Here is a 14220-nt window from a genome sequence, read left to right as displayed (position 1 = left end):
CATGTACGTCCTATTTTGATTTGTCCTGCCAAGGTGTAGTCACAAATGCATTAAAACAAGCTGCCGGAAGAGGTATTTGAGGCATCTTGGGTCACACAAATATATTTACCACACCTTCATCCAGACATGTACATGACAAACAACAAAGGACCCAACACAGATCCCTGAGGCACCCCAATATCACAACATTTAAAAAACATTTGCACAAGTACATGGACAGGATAGGTTTAGAGGGATATGAGCCAAATGCAGGCAGGTGGGACGTATAGTTGGGACATGTAGGTCGGAGTGGGTAATTTGGGCCGAAGGGCCTCGTTCTAAACTGCATGATTCTATTACTCTATTTCAGTGGAACTGATTTTCAGAAGTAAGTTCAGCAAAGATATGCCATTATATGGATACTGACCACATCATGTCTCCTCCAGAGTTACTGCTCCGGGGCTTACTCCAGAACACTTTGTGTTCATCTGCCACCATAACATTCATTTACGGTTTGCAACAGCAGGAGTATTTCTATCCTATCATCTCAAAGAGATGTGCAGAATTTAAGCACAGTTAAGCACACTTTTAAGTAACACCTATTCAGGAAGATTTTGAGATTGTTGTTATGGCTCTTTCCATAAATAATGTATTCGAAGAGAAAGAAAATATTGGGCTGTTTCTGAAAGAAATTGGCAAAATCGGATCGGGATTCCAAGAAAGTCCCGGAGCAAGTGGACTTGAAGGTGTCTTTTACAGAATGCCCAGAAACCGGGGCCTAATACTTTGCTGGGCAGATGCAGCAAGAGAAGGGACCAGAAGGACAAGTGAATCAGGAAATACTTGCTTATGCCCAAATTGTCCTGAATCTTTAGGTTGTTCCCCGTGTTACATATGTCTGGTGGCCTGTGTGCAGCAGGTTTTAGATTGGGAATTTTGCAAGTTAATGCTTTGATTGGATTTCCTAACTCTCTTCTTTGAGTTGAGACGTTTGACTTTTGAGGTACAGGCCCTTCAGCCAATCTGTGATCATTCCGTACGCTAGCACTATCCCAGGGAAAATGTATTAAACCAAAGCCAACTAACCTTCAAACCTGAACGTCTTTGGAGTGTGGGAGGAAACCGGAGCATCCGGAGAAAACCCATGTGGTCACAGGGAGAACGTAAAGACAGCACAGGCGGCACAGCGGGCAGGTTTACGGCACCAGAGACCCGGGTTCGATCCTGACTGCGGATGCTGTATAGAACACGAAACAATAAAAGCACAGGAACAGGCCCTTCAGCCCACAATTTCTGCGTCAAAAATGAAGCCATTAAATCAATCTCCTCTGCCTGCAGCTGATCCATATCCCCCCACAATCCCTGTATATCCATGTGCTTATCTAAAATTATCCCCCCATATCTCACTGACCTCCTCTCCCCTTACCAACCCTCACGGTCCCTCAGATCCACATCAGCCGGTCTCCTCTCCATCCACAAATCCAACCTCCGCAGTTTTGGGGACAGAGCCTTCTCCAGGGCAGCTCCCAGGCTCTGGAACTCCCTCCCCCAACTGATCCGCAATTCCGTGTCTCTCACCATCTTCCAGTCCCGCCTCAAGACCCATCTCTTCACCTCTGCCTACCCTTAGCCCCACGTCCCCCTCCCTTTTCATCTGTGATTGAATTGCCTCATATTGTGTTTTAAATTGAATTCTGTCTTTAATTTGTGTACTGGTCATGTCTCTACTATTTATTTCATTCCGCTTACATGTTTTTCCTCTACCTGCTAAATTTTTGTAAGGTGTCCTTGAGACTCTTGAAAGGCGCCCATAAATAACATTTATTATTATTATTATTATTATTATTATTATTATCTTAAACACCACTATCATATCTGCCTTCACCACCACCCCTGGCAGCAAATTCAAAAAACCTGCCCTGCACATCGCATAGAACATAGAACAGTAAACACAGGAACATTCCCCGTCAACCACAATGCCTATGCCGAACATGATGCCTTGGAACTCTGCCCCTTTCACCATGAAGCTATGTCCTCTTTGACATTTCCATCCTGGTGAGAAGGTTCTGACTGTTTACCCTATCCATGCCTCTCATAAATGTATATACTTCTATGAGATTTCCCCTCGACCTCCAGCATGCCAGAGAAAACAATCCATATTGCCCAACATCTCCTTATAGCTACTACCCGCCAATCCAGGCAACATTCTGGTAAATATGTAGGAAGGAACTGCAGATGCTGGTTTAAACTGAAGATAGACACAAAAAAACTGGAGTAAGTCAGCGGCTCAGACAGCACCTCCGAAACGTCACCTATTCTGCAGAGCGTCTGACCCGCATGGAGTTACTCCAGCTTCCTGTGTCTATCTTCAGTAGTCTGGCAAACTTCCTCTGTCTCCTCTCCAAAGCCTCCACATTTCTCCAGTATTGAGGCGATCGGAACCGCACGCAATACTCCAAATAATCCACACGAGACGTTAGTTGCCACTGTGGTCAACAAAAAGTTCCATCAATAGAATTGAGTTAGATGGAACGGGAACGGTGGTCGGGAGATAGTGGTCGCTGGTGCTGGGGTCTGAATCCAGATGATCAGAGTACCAAGAGGAAATTACCATGGATTTATTGCCTGACAATGATTGTAAAGTAACAACTATTAACCTTCGAGAGGAGGGCTGCTGTTTAGGAATCATTTAAGATCCTTCTGAAAGGTTTATGCGAGATTTATTTGAGGAGCTGTATAATTGAGGCTATCTTCAGCGTAATTTCTCTTACTTTTTAATTTAATTTCTGGGTTAATATTTTTTTTAAATCCCTTCTGAATGTTAATGAGCCTAAAAGTTGCATGAGGGGGAGGGAGTGGATGGCTTCATTAGGCAGGCAGCCCTCCATGGGACTGGGCAATACCCAGTCCCATCCATTCAATAGCTGTTTGAAAAGTGAATGAGATGGCTTGATGCCAATGGCCTAGGTTGTACACCCAGTGTTTTAATTAACATTGTGCTTCACACAGAGAGGGGTTTAACAGTGTTGAGGCTTTGGATCGATCTGTCAATGCCACACTTGCTGCGTCTTTTATTGAAGTCTCAACGCCTGCCTGATTCACGTACAGCAAGCTCCGCTGAAATACTAAATGCTCTGACAGGTCGCCCTTGTACCCTGAACATCAGCGTTGCCAGCTACAAGTGTCCATGCATGCACTCACCTTTGCCCGTCGCTGTCTGCGATGCCTTCCCATCCCTGGACTAGTTTTAGATTTTTTCGATTTTTTGGCCCACCGAATCCGCGCTGGCCGCTGATCCGCGTACACTAGCACTATCCTACACACTGGGGGACAATTTACAATTTTTACCGAAGCCAATTAACTTACAAGCCTGAGGTACACAAAAATGCTGGAGAAACTCAGCGGGTGCAGCAGCATCTATGGAACAAAGGAAATAGGCAACGTTTCGGGCCGAAACCCAAAGGGTTTCGGCCCTAAACGTTGCCTATTTCCATCGCTCCATAGATGCTGCTGCACCCGCTGAGTTTCTCCAGCATTTTTGTGTACCTTCCATTTTCCAGCATCTGCAGTTCCTTCTTAATAACTTACAAACCTGTAGTGTGGGATGGAACCAGAGCATCTGGGGGAAACCCACGTGGTCACAGGGAGAACGTGCAAACTCTGTGCAGACAGCACCCGTAGTCAGGATCGAACCCGGATCCCTGGCGCTGTAAGGCAGCAACTCTACCCGCTGTGCCACTTTGAGCGTTTGACCATATACTGAAAAGCGGTCCTTGTGTTCAAAATAAAGAGAAGTTGCTCTATCATTGGGGAAATGTCTTGAACACCAATCTCGTGAGATCTGTTCATTTCCACTGATAAAAAGGATGTTTTTCACATAGTACAGTACAGCACAGGACCAGGCCCTTCAGTCCACAATGCCTGTGCTGAATCCAGCCTTCCCATAATCAATATCCCACCATGCCTTGTATATCCATGTGCCTATCCAAAAGCCTTCTTAAATGCTGCTGTCATATCTACCTCCACCACTACCCCTGGCAGCGTGTTCTAGGCATTCACCATCCTCTGTGTAAAAAACTTGTCCGATACATCGCCTTTCAACTCTGCCCTTTTCACCTTAAAGTTATGACCTCAAGTCTGACAATTCCACCCTGGAAAAAAGATTCTGACTGCCCACCCTATCTACTGCTCTCTTCATTTTATATTCTTCTGTCAGATCTCCCTTAACCTCCGGCATTCCAGAGAAAACATTCCAGAGAAAAGTCTACCCAACCTCTCTTTGTAGCTAATACCCCCTAAACCAGGCATCATTCTCTAGACAAAGCTCCAAAGCCTCCCCCTCCTTCCTGTAATGGGACGACCAGAACTGCATGCAATACTTCAAATACGGCCTCACCAAAGTCCTATAAAACCTCCTTCAAAGTGGCATCACGGTAGATAGGGCGGTCAAAAGGGCCTTCATCAGTCAGAGCATTGAATATAGAAGTTAGGAGGTTGTTGCAGTTGTATAAGATGCTGGCGAGGCCACTTTTAGAGTATTGTGTTCAGTTCTGGGCACCATCTTATAGGAAAGATGGTGTCAACCTGGAAAGGGTACAGTGAAGATTTACAAGGATGTTGTCAGGACTCAGGGGCCTGGGTTTCAGGAGAGGTTGAGCAGACTAAGACCCTATTCCTTGGAGCACAGGAGGATGAGGGGGTGATCTTCAATCATGGGAGGAATAGAGTGTGGTGGGTGTATGGAACAAGTTTCTGGAGGAGGTAGTTGAAGTAGGTACTATCGCAGTGTTTAAGAAACATTTAGACTGGTACATGGGTAGGACTGGTTTAGAGAGACATGGGCCAAATGTAGGCAGGTGGAACTAGTGTAGATGGGTAATGTTGGTCGGTATGGGGAAGTTGTGCTGAAGGGTCTGTTTCCACAATGTATGACTATGTCCTCTAACTGCATCATGACCTTTTGGCTCTTATGCTCAATGCCCTGGCCAATGAAGGCAAGCAAACCATATCATCCTCTTTTGCACTTTTCCACTAGACCCAGGTTGTAGTTTTATCAAATGTTCTAGATAACAACTTTGAACTGTCCTGGTATCGTAAAAGTCACAACAGAAAGACAAGCGCAGCAAACAGATCCAGTTCATTGTCTTGTCAACTCTCTTTCCTTTCTCTGGTGTTGATAACATTGGTATCATTCCATTAAGCTGGGCAGGGCAACTTCTGTGATATTTCCAACTCGGTAAAACTGACAGCAATAGGATTATTGCAGTGCCACAAAACATTTAAATTGTTTTCTTCAGTCTGGTGTTAGCAATTAATGTGTTGGAGAGGGCAAAATGGATGGTTCCAGGGCACATCAATTCTCCAGAGTGTCACTTATAAACACATCCATGTGTTACTGAAGGGCTTTGCGACCACAGTTCAAACCGAGCACCAAGCAGCAGCACCCAATCCATAATACCATTATTTTCACATGAATGATGAGAAAGCGTCTGAAAGAGCTACAAATCTAAAAGCATCTTTTGAAACGTTTCGAAAGGATAAAATTGAGCACTTCAGCATATTATTCCATCTTGTAATTTACAAAAAGATGAGATTTGTTTTAATAAATCCAAAGCATCTCTCTGAAAAACAGTGTAAGAATTAGAAAGACCCGAATAATTGACAGGGCTAATCATTCCATGATGCTAGATTTCAATGTTTACACAGATTTTAATCTTCCAAAGTCAAGATAATTCACTAGAGGAAGTGCGCTGGTTTAGCATTGTACAGGCGAGGATTAACGCTGTTTGCTTTCTAAAGAGTCTGTTTGTTTAAATGGTCGTTCTGTCATCTGAGAATGTGGGTAACCAATTACCTACAGCAGTGGGTCATGTCAAGACGCCAGCGAACATGTCTCGCAGACTTCTCAACATCAATGATCACTAAAAGCTGTTCATAGTTGTACCTCATTTATGTATATTGCACTAACTTCAATTTCAGGCGGAGTTTGTCCCGGCCTTGTGTTTAAGACGGATATAAGACAAATCCAAATGGCGGTAATCGGCGATGGCTGCACAATACCCCTCTGCTTCTCTGCTTCCTCTCACTTTAAAGCCCCCTGACCCCCTGCTCTGCCCTCCTGACCGTTTCACTACCTGACTCTAAGGAAGGGTTTCGACCTGAAACATCAGCTTTTCCTTCTCTCCAGAGATGCTGCCTGACCCGATGCGTTACTCCAGCATTCTGCGTCTCTGAGCGTTTCACTGCCTCTGCATTCCAGAGCAAATATCACTGACAGCAATCAGTGCCACTCCTTCACACACACAACCTAACTGAGCTTGAGCAGCTCGAAGTGTTAACCAAACCGTACAAACATTCAAGGTTACACAAAAAAGCTGGAGAAACTCAGCGGGTGCAGCAGCATCTATGGAGCGAAGGAAATAGGCAACGTTTCGGGCCGAAACCCTTCTTCAGACAAACATTCAATTCTTTCATTTTAGGTATCTAAGCTGCAAACACCCCTTCCCCATTTTCTCCGCCTCTCCCTGTGACCCACGGGGATGAGCACCCATTTCGCCCTGTCCCCATCCCCTGCCACATATATTCCTTCCTCTGGATTCACATTGTGCCTTTTCCCAACATGTCCTTATCTCACACCTTTCATCTTTTCATCTCCGGCCTCGTCCAACCATCTGCCTATCAACCACCCACCCACCTCACATGCATCCATCTATCTCTATCTCTTTGTACCACTCGCACCTCTCTTCCAACCAACCACCCCACCCCTGCTCCCCTCCCCCCGCCCCCTACTACAATCAACCTGAAGAAGGGTTCCGACCCAAAATGTTGCCTATCCATGTTCTCCAGAGATGCTGCCTGGTCTGCACTGAGTTACTCCAGCACTTTGTGTTTTTTTAATCTATCCTTATGTGCTTATCCCCTGATCTCACGTATTTTGTCTTTTCATCTCTGTCCAGCCATCTGCCAAATGAAGAAAAGCCCTCATCTGTATATCCACCTATCACTTGCTCGGCTTTGGCCCACCCCCACCCCTCTTGCAGCTTTTTCCTCCCCCGACTAAAATCAATGCAGGAGTGTCCCAACCGGAAACGTCACCTATCCATGTTCCCCAGAGATGCTGCCTGACCCACAAGATTACTCCGTCATTTCTTTATCCAAGCTTTCTCACCCCCTCAATTAAAATCAGTCTGAAGGAGGGTCCCGACCCGATGCTGCCCGACCCGCTGAGTTACTCCAGCACGTTGTGTCTTTTTTTAACCAAGCTCTTCTTTCTGTTCCAGGGGGGCTACGCAGCAGCGTACAGATATGCCCAGCCCGCCGCTGCTGCTGCAGCTGCTTACAGCGACAGGTACGACCAGCAAACGCCGGCTCGCCGCGCAGTCTGTCGGCTCACTCCCTCTTGTTGTGGGAAGTGTCCTCTCACCTCTTACACTCATCTCAAAGCATTGTTGACAGCACCGACTCCTGCTGGCTGTCAGGGTGTCTATATGGAGTAGGACTATCTGGCTTGGACTGTATTTTAAACAGTACAGTTTACCAAGTGCATCTTAAGTTCCTGGACCCAGCCCGCTTTGCTAACTGATGTCAAAAAGTAACGATGGTCAAATATTGAGCGCATCAGCAAGATTGTAAACAAATTGAGGGCTGTTGCAATGGTGTTAAAGTAACAAGGGACTGATGCAGTGTGGTGGCGCAGCGGTAGAGTTGCTGCCTCACAGAGCCAGAGACCAGGGTTCGATCCTGCCTATGGGTGCTGTCTGTATGGAGTTTGTACGTTCTCCATGTGACTGTGTGGGTTTTCTACGGATGCTCCCGTTTGCTCCCCGTTCCCACAGATGTAGGTTAATTGGCCCTCTGTAACCTCCCCCTAGTGTGTGGAAAGTGGATGTAAAGGTGGAATAACATAAAACTAGTGTGTATGGGCGAGGGTGGGAAAAGGACCTGTTTCCACGCTGTATCTCAAAACTACACTAAACTAAAACTCAAAGCCTTTCAACCATCTACAGGGCAAGTCAAGCGTGTGATAGAATATTTTACATCTGGCTGGATGAACACAATTCCAACCCTCAAGAAACTTGACAGTGTCTAGAACAAATTGTCCATTTACATGGCAGCTCATAAAAAGCTACTCCTACCAGCTCTGGTGCACTGTGTTAATAATGTGTGCCATCCACGATGTACATTTCAATCACTCACCGACCTACTCCAGCAGCTCTGGCCAAATCGCTTTACTCTATTTTGTCGACCACAGGCCCTGTTCCTGTGCGGTTCTGTTTTATGTAGAAACACGGTTCTGTAGACGCTGGTTTACAAAAAGGAGACAATCAAATGGATGATCAACCCATCCAATGAGAGCATTACAAGAGGAATACATTTCTAAAATATGTTATTAAACTCTCAGTAATTTTCTTTCAATGTAAAGAAATGACTAAGAAAGACTTGAATCTGCATTTGTTTAACATTGTTGGTCAGAGAGAACAGAGAAAATGTTCTGCGTTTAGTCAAATCCTTGTGAGTTGATCTGAATGAATAGACAATGGTCCCATTGTTTGAATATCTCATTGAAAATACACCTCCACTGTTATTCACGACTACCCCGGCCATATGTTCCCATGTTAGACCTGGTTACAAACCTCTTAAAAAAAAGATGCAAGGTGCTGGAGTAACTCAGCAGGTCAGGCAACATCTATGGGGAACATGGATAGGTGACGTTTCGGGACGGGACCCTTCATACTGATTGGGGGGGGGGGGGGGGGGGGGGGGGGGGGGGGAGCTGGAAAAGAGGCGGGAGTGGACAAAGCCTGGCAAGTGATAATGTACAACCAAAGAACTGCAGATGCTGGTTAACACAAAAATACATAGTGCTGGAGTAACTCAGCAGGTTAGGCAGCATCTCGGGAGAACAGGCACAGGGTCGTCGGGACTGTTTATCAGACCGTACCGTTCTATGCTGTGTACATTCTCACACCAGGAAGGACATGGTGGCGGGAACAACTGCCGTCAGGTCACAGACCATGCGGACATGGATACCTGTTGTTCCTTCACCATCACTGACCCGGCCTAATGACTCCGTGCCCATCCCCAACACAATGACTGCACCAGCTCAGCCAGAGCAGCTTCTCCAGGGCAAACGGTGACTGGCAATAAATACTGGCCTTGCCAGCGACACTCAGATAAAACACATTTAATATGGGATTTCCACACAGCTTTTTGATGTCTATAGAGTATCGAACATGGAGCAGCACAGCACAAAAACAGGCCCTTGGGCCCACAATGTCTGTGCCCAACATGATGCCATATCTACCTGTGTATAATCCATATTCCTCTGTATCCATGTGCCTATCCAAAACCTCTCAAATGCCACAAGCGTATCTGCCTCAACCACCATCCCCGGTAGCGCGTCCCAAGCACTCACCACACCCCATGTAAAAAAAATGTCCACACACATCTCCTGTTAGCTTTGCCCCTCTCACCTTAAAGGTTTTGGCCCCATCTCCATCTCACCAAAGTCATGAAAATTACATCCATGAGGGTATCAGGATCAGGAAGAAGTAAGCAGTGATATTGCAGGCCTTACCAAGAGTGAAATGACTAGCTGTTTGGCAGCAAACAATCAACGTGTAAGTTTTGCGAATTTCCCTGGCATGAACCTTTTATTTCCCCGCATCCCTTAATGTACGTTACAGAACATTGTTCCTGCATGTAGTTTCACGATTGTATATGTATATGTTTGCAGGATGCCACCAAACCTGCAGAAAAAAGTGTATTTCAAGTTTAGTTTAGGTTAGTTTAGAGACACCGCTCAGCTGCAGGCCCTTCAGCTCACTGAGTCCGTGCCGACCAGCGATCCCTACACACTAACACTATCCTACATTAGGGACAATTTACAATGTTACTGAAGCCAATTAACCTACAAACCTGTAGGTCTTTGGGATGTGGGAGAAACCAGAGCACCCGGACTAAACACACGCCATCACAGGGAGAGCATGCAAACTCCACCCGGACAGCAACCAAGGTCAGGATAGAACCCGGGTCCTGGCGTTGTGAGGCAGAGGCTCTACCACAAATTGTAGGCCATTTATATGTTTTAGCTGACATGTGGCAATGAAAATATTAAGGCTCAAAGTATAATCTTCCAATGCAACACTTATTACATAGAAAATAGGTGCAGGTGGAGGCCATTCGGCCCTTCGAGTCAGCACCGCCATTCATTGTGATCATGGCTGATTGTCCCCAATCAATAACCCGTGCCTGCCTTCTCCCCATAATTTTTGCCTCACTAGCCCCTAGAGCTCTATCTAACTCTCTCTTAAACCCATCCAGTGACTTGGCCTCCACTGCCCTCTGTGGCAGGGAATTCCCTAAATTCACAACTCTCTGGGTGAAAAAGTTTTTTCTCACCTCAGTTTTAAATGACCTCGCCTTTATTCTAAGACTGTGGCCCCTGGTTCTGGACTCGCCCATCATTGGGAAAAATTTTTCCTGCATCTAGCTTGTCCAGTCCATTTATAATTTTATGTCCATTTATAATATTATAGTATTATTGTCACGTGAATTGCGGTACAGTCAGAAGCTCTGCTTTGTATGCTATTACATCAAAAAGGATATACTGTGCCTACACAGGGGAAAGTACAGAGTGCAGAATATAGTTTTTAGATTGAGTTTTAGTTTTAGAGATACAACATAGAAACAGGCCCTTTCGGCGCACGGAGTATACACCAACCAATAATCACACACACACTAGTTCTCTCCTACACACTAGAGACCGTTTACAGGAGCCAATTAACTTACAGGCCTGCCCGTCTTTGGAAAGTGGGAGAAAGCCAGAGCACTTGGAGAAAACCAGGTCACAGGGAGAACGTATAAACTCCATATAGATAGTGCCCGTATTCAGGATTAAACCCGGGACTGTGAGACAGCAATCTACTACTGTGCAACCCCTCAGTTCTTAGAGCAATTGTAGCGTATCAGTTCCAGAGACAAATTCCAATGTCCATGGGCCATGAACAGTGGTTGAGGTTTCCTGCAGCTCCACAGCAACTAGAAAACTCCGTCACATTCCCAAACACTCGCTAATAGAGTCATACAGTGTAAAAACAGGTCCGTCTGCCTAACTTGCCCACACTGGCCAACATGTCCCTGCTACACTAGTCCCACCTATATAACCATATAACAATTGCTGCATGGAAACAGGCCATCTCAGCCCTTCTAGTCCGTGCCAAACACTTACTCACACCTAGTCCCATCTACCTGCACTCAGACCATAACCCTCCATTCCTTTCCCGTCCATATACGCCTGCCTGCGTTTGGTCCATATCCTTCCAAACTTGTCCTATCCATGTCCCTGTCTAACTGTTTCTTAAAAGTTGGGATAGTCCGAGCCTCAGCGACCTCCTCTGGCGGCTTGTTCCATGCACCCACCACCCTTTGTGTGAAGGGCTCGTACATATACAAGTCAGGTGTTCATATCCTGGGGACAACCTGCAGCGTTATTTCTATAGTGAAACTCACATAAACATTGCACATTTATCCCCAACCCCAACAAAGTCACAGGACTGCTTATTAAAGAGCAGGCACATGATCAACAAAATAAATATCCCGTAGCTAGAAATGCTGGAACAGTTCATTTAACCGTTGTAAAATTTCCACTTTTCCTTCATCGCACTGATTACATTGTGAAAATACTTAATTGATTGTAAAGCACTTGGAGGTATCCCCAATGTTAGAGAAGGCAGTGCCCAACTGGTCACTCCACCAAATGTATGCAATAAGGTAGAGGTGAATCTGACAGTGAATAATTTGCTGGGTCCGATATATTTTAACATGTATTAAGGCGAATGCCGTTCTTCAGAGAATCTAATCTCTATTTGAATCACTGAATTAATTTGTAGGGCAAGTTGTTTTAAAGGATGAAATGCGTGTGGATTTATTCAAAGGCAGATGCTCTCTGGCTTTTGAATTAAGAGTGTTTAATTGTCAAAGTGAACAATGAAATTCTTACTTGCTGCAGCTTTACAGGCCCATAACACACATAGATAATATATAATAAACAAAAAAGCAATAAACTAATAACCCCATCCCTCGGGAAGTAATGCTGAGGCTTTATAAGGTACTAGTCAGATATTTGGCCCCATATCCAAGGAAGGAAGTGCAGGCACTGGAGCGGGTCTCGGAGGAGATTTACGAGAATGATCCCAGGAATGATTGGGTTAACATATGATGAGTGTTTGACAATACTGGGCCTGTACTCGCTGGAGTACTTGAAGGATGAGTGGGAACCTCATTGAAACTTATCAAATAGTAAAAGGCCTGGATAGAGTGAATATGGAGAGGATGTTTCAACTCATGGGAGAGTGTAGTACCAGCAGCCATACCCTCAGAATAAAAGGACGTACCAGAAAGGAGATGAGGAAGAATTTCTTTAGTCAGAAGGTGGTGAATCCTTGGAATCCGTGGGGATGATCAGCCATGATCACATTGAATGGCGGTGCTGGCTCGAAAGGCCGAATGGCCTACTCCTGCACTTATTGTCTATTGAATTCATTGCCAAAGACGGCTGTGGAGGCCAAGTCAATGGATATTTTTAAGGCGGAGATTGATAGATTCTTGATTAGTGCGGGTATCAGTGGTCATGGGGGGAGGGCAGGAGAATATGCTTGAGAGGGAAAGATAGATCAATGAAAAATAGATCAGCAGTTCAAAGATGATTGAATGGAGGAGTAGTCTTGATGGGCCGAATGGCCTAATTCTGCTCCTATAACTTAATGAACTGTTACTAGTGCAAAACAAAAGTCCAAATTCCTTCGTGCAACCCAAGACAGTCCACAGTTCATTGGTGAGTGTTGCTTTGTCAAGGCATTAGTCCAGACATTTGTCCTTTAACAGAAATCCGCGTAGTGGAAAGATGGACCTGCCATCCACAATGCGACATCATTTGCAGCCTCATCGACTCGATTCCCTCAGAATGCCCCGTGTCCGTGCTGTGGTGGCTTTGTCACTCTCTGCCATCTTGTTATCTACACCATTTGCAGTCCGTCACTTTAAAAGAGTATCTGGGATGTTGGATGTTGGCTGTCAATCACACAGATCAGTGTGCAGGTTGAAAAAGTCTGTCTTGGACCCAGAACAACGATAAAGCTGCAGACCCAGTTACAACGGCCCAGCATTCATTTAACTAACTCATGTCAACCTGCTAATTTTTAAACGGGTTCGCAACTAATGTACGATTAAAAATTATTTATTAGCTCATAACAAGAACGTAATGAAAAGATAAATTCCTTAAACTCTTTAAACAGCCGCAAAGCTCAACACACAAGGCATAAGCGGTGAGCAGCTAGGCAGTAGACAGGCATTCAGCCCCAGGGACTTGGAAAGGAGGAAAGATGTTTTATTTCATTGTGGTTCCTAAAACGTATGCAGTTTATCACATTTATTAAGAAGCAGTTGCAATGACAGATCGAAGAAATGTTCATGTTTATTTTTCAATTACATTCATAGTCATAGGCCCATCTAACACAGAAACAGGCCCTTCAGCCCAACATTCCCCTGCCTAGTCGTTGACATTCTGTGCTAGCCCCATTTGCCTGCGCTTGGCCCAGAGCCGTCTATATCCTTCCCGTCCAAATGTCTTTTAAAAGTCGTAATAGTATCCGTTTTTACAGCTTCCTCTGGCAGCTCATTCCAGATACCGAATAGCCTCAGAGTGAAAAAGTTATCCCCGATGTCCCTCTTAAATGTCTCCCTTTTATATTGGAAAGGGTTCCATTCTATATAGTTTTCGAGATACAGCATGAAAACTGGCCCTTTGGCCCATCGAGTCCGTGCCGAGCAACGATCGCCCACACACTCATTCTACCCTACCCACTGGGGACCTACACACCTGTACGTCTTTGGAACGTGAGAGGAAACAGGAGTACCCAGAGGAAACCCTCGAGATTACAGGTTGAACGCACAACCTCCATACCGAAAGCACCCGTAGACAGGATCGAACCCAGGTCCCTGGCATTGTAAGGCAGCAACTCTACCGCTGCGCCATTGTGCTGCCCTATTTGACTATGTCCCAGGGCTGCCAACATTGGCTGAGAGTTGGGAGTGAGAAATTGCGAGACCAAGCCCGAGGGATTTTTAAGAGGTGACTTTATCCACACAAAGGGTGATGGGTGTATGGAACAAGCTGCCAGAGGAGGTAGTTGAGGCAGGGACCATCCCAACATTTAAGAAACAGTTAGACTGATACATGGA

At 45.4% G+C, this 14220-nt stretch overlaps 1 protein-coding gene across 12 annotated transcripts in view; it reads left to right on the top strand.

The window, feature by feature from the left end:
* Positions 1-14220, top strand: part of LOC129708437 (RNA binding protein fox-1 homolog 3-like) — a 1476502-nt gene that overhangs the window by 1437679 nt on the left and 24603 nt on the right. For all 12 annotated transcript variants that reach the window (XM_055654200.1, XM_055654199.1, XM_055654194.1 and 9 more), the window contains one exon: positions 7260-7327. In XM_055654200.1, the coding sequence (XP_055510175.1) occupies positions 7260-7327 (68 nt within the window). The remainder of the gene's footprint in view (positions 1-7259; positions 7328-14220) is intronic.

This window comes from Leucoraja erinacea, chromosome 23 (genome assembly GCF_028641065.1).
Source record: "Leucoraja erinacea ecotype New England chromosome 23, Leri_hhj_1, whole genome shotgun sequence".
Lineage (NCBI taxonomy): Eukaryota > Metazoa > Chordata > Chondrichthyes > Rajiformes > Rajidae > Leucoraja > Leucoraja erinaceus.
The sequence above is the reverse complement of the archived record's forward strand: the minus strand, read 5'-3'. Positions and strand labels throughout refer to the sequence as shown.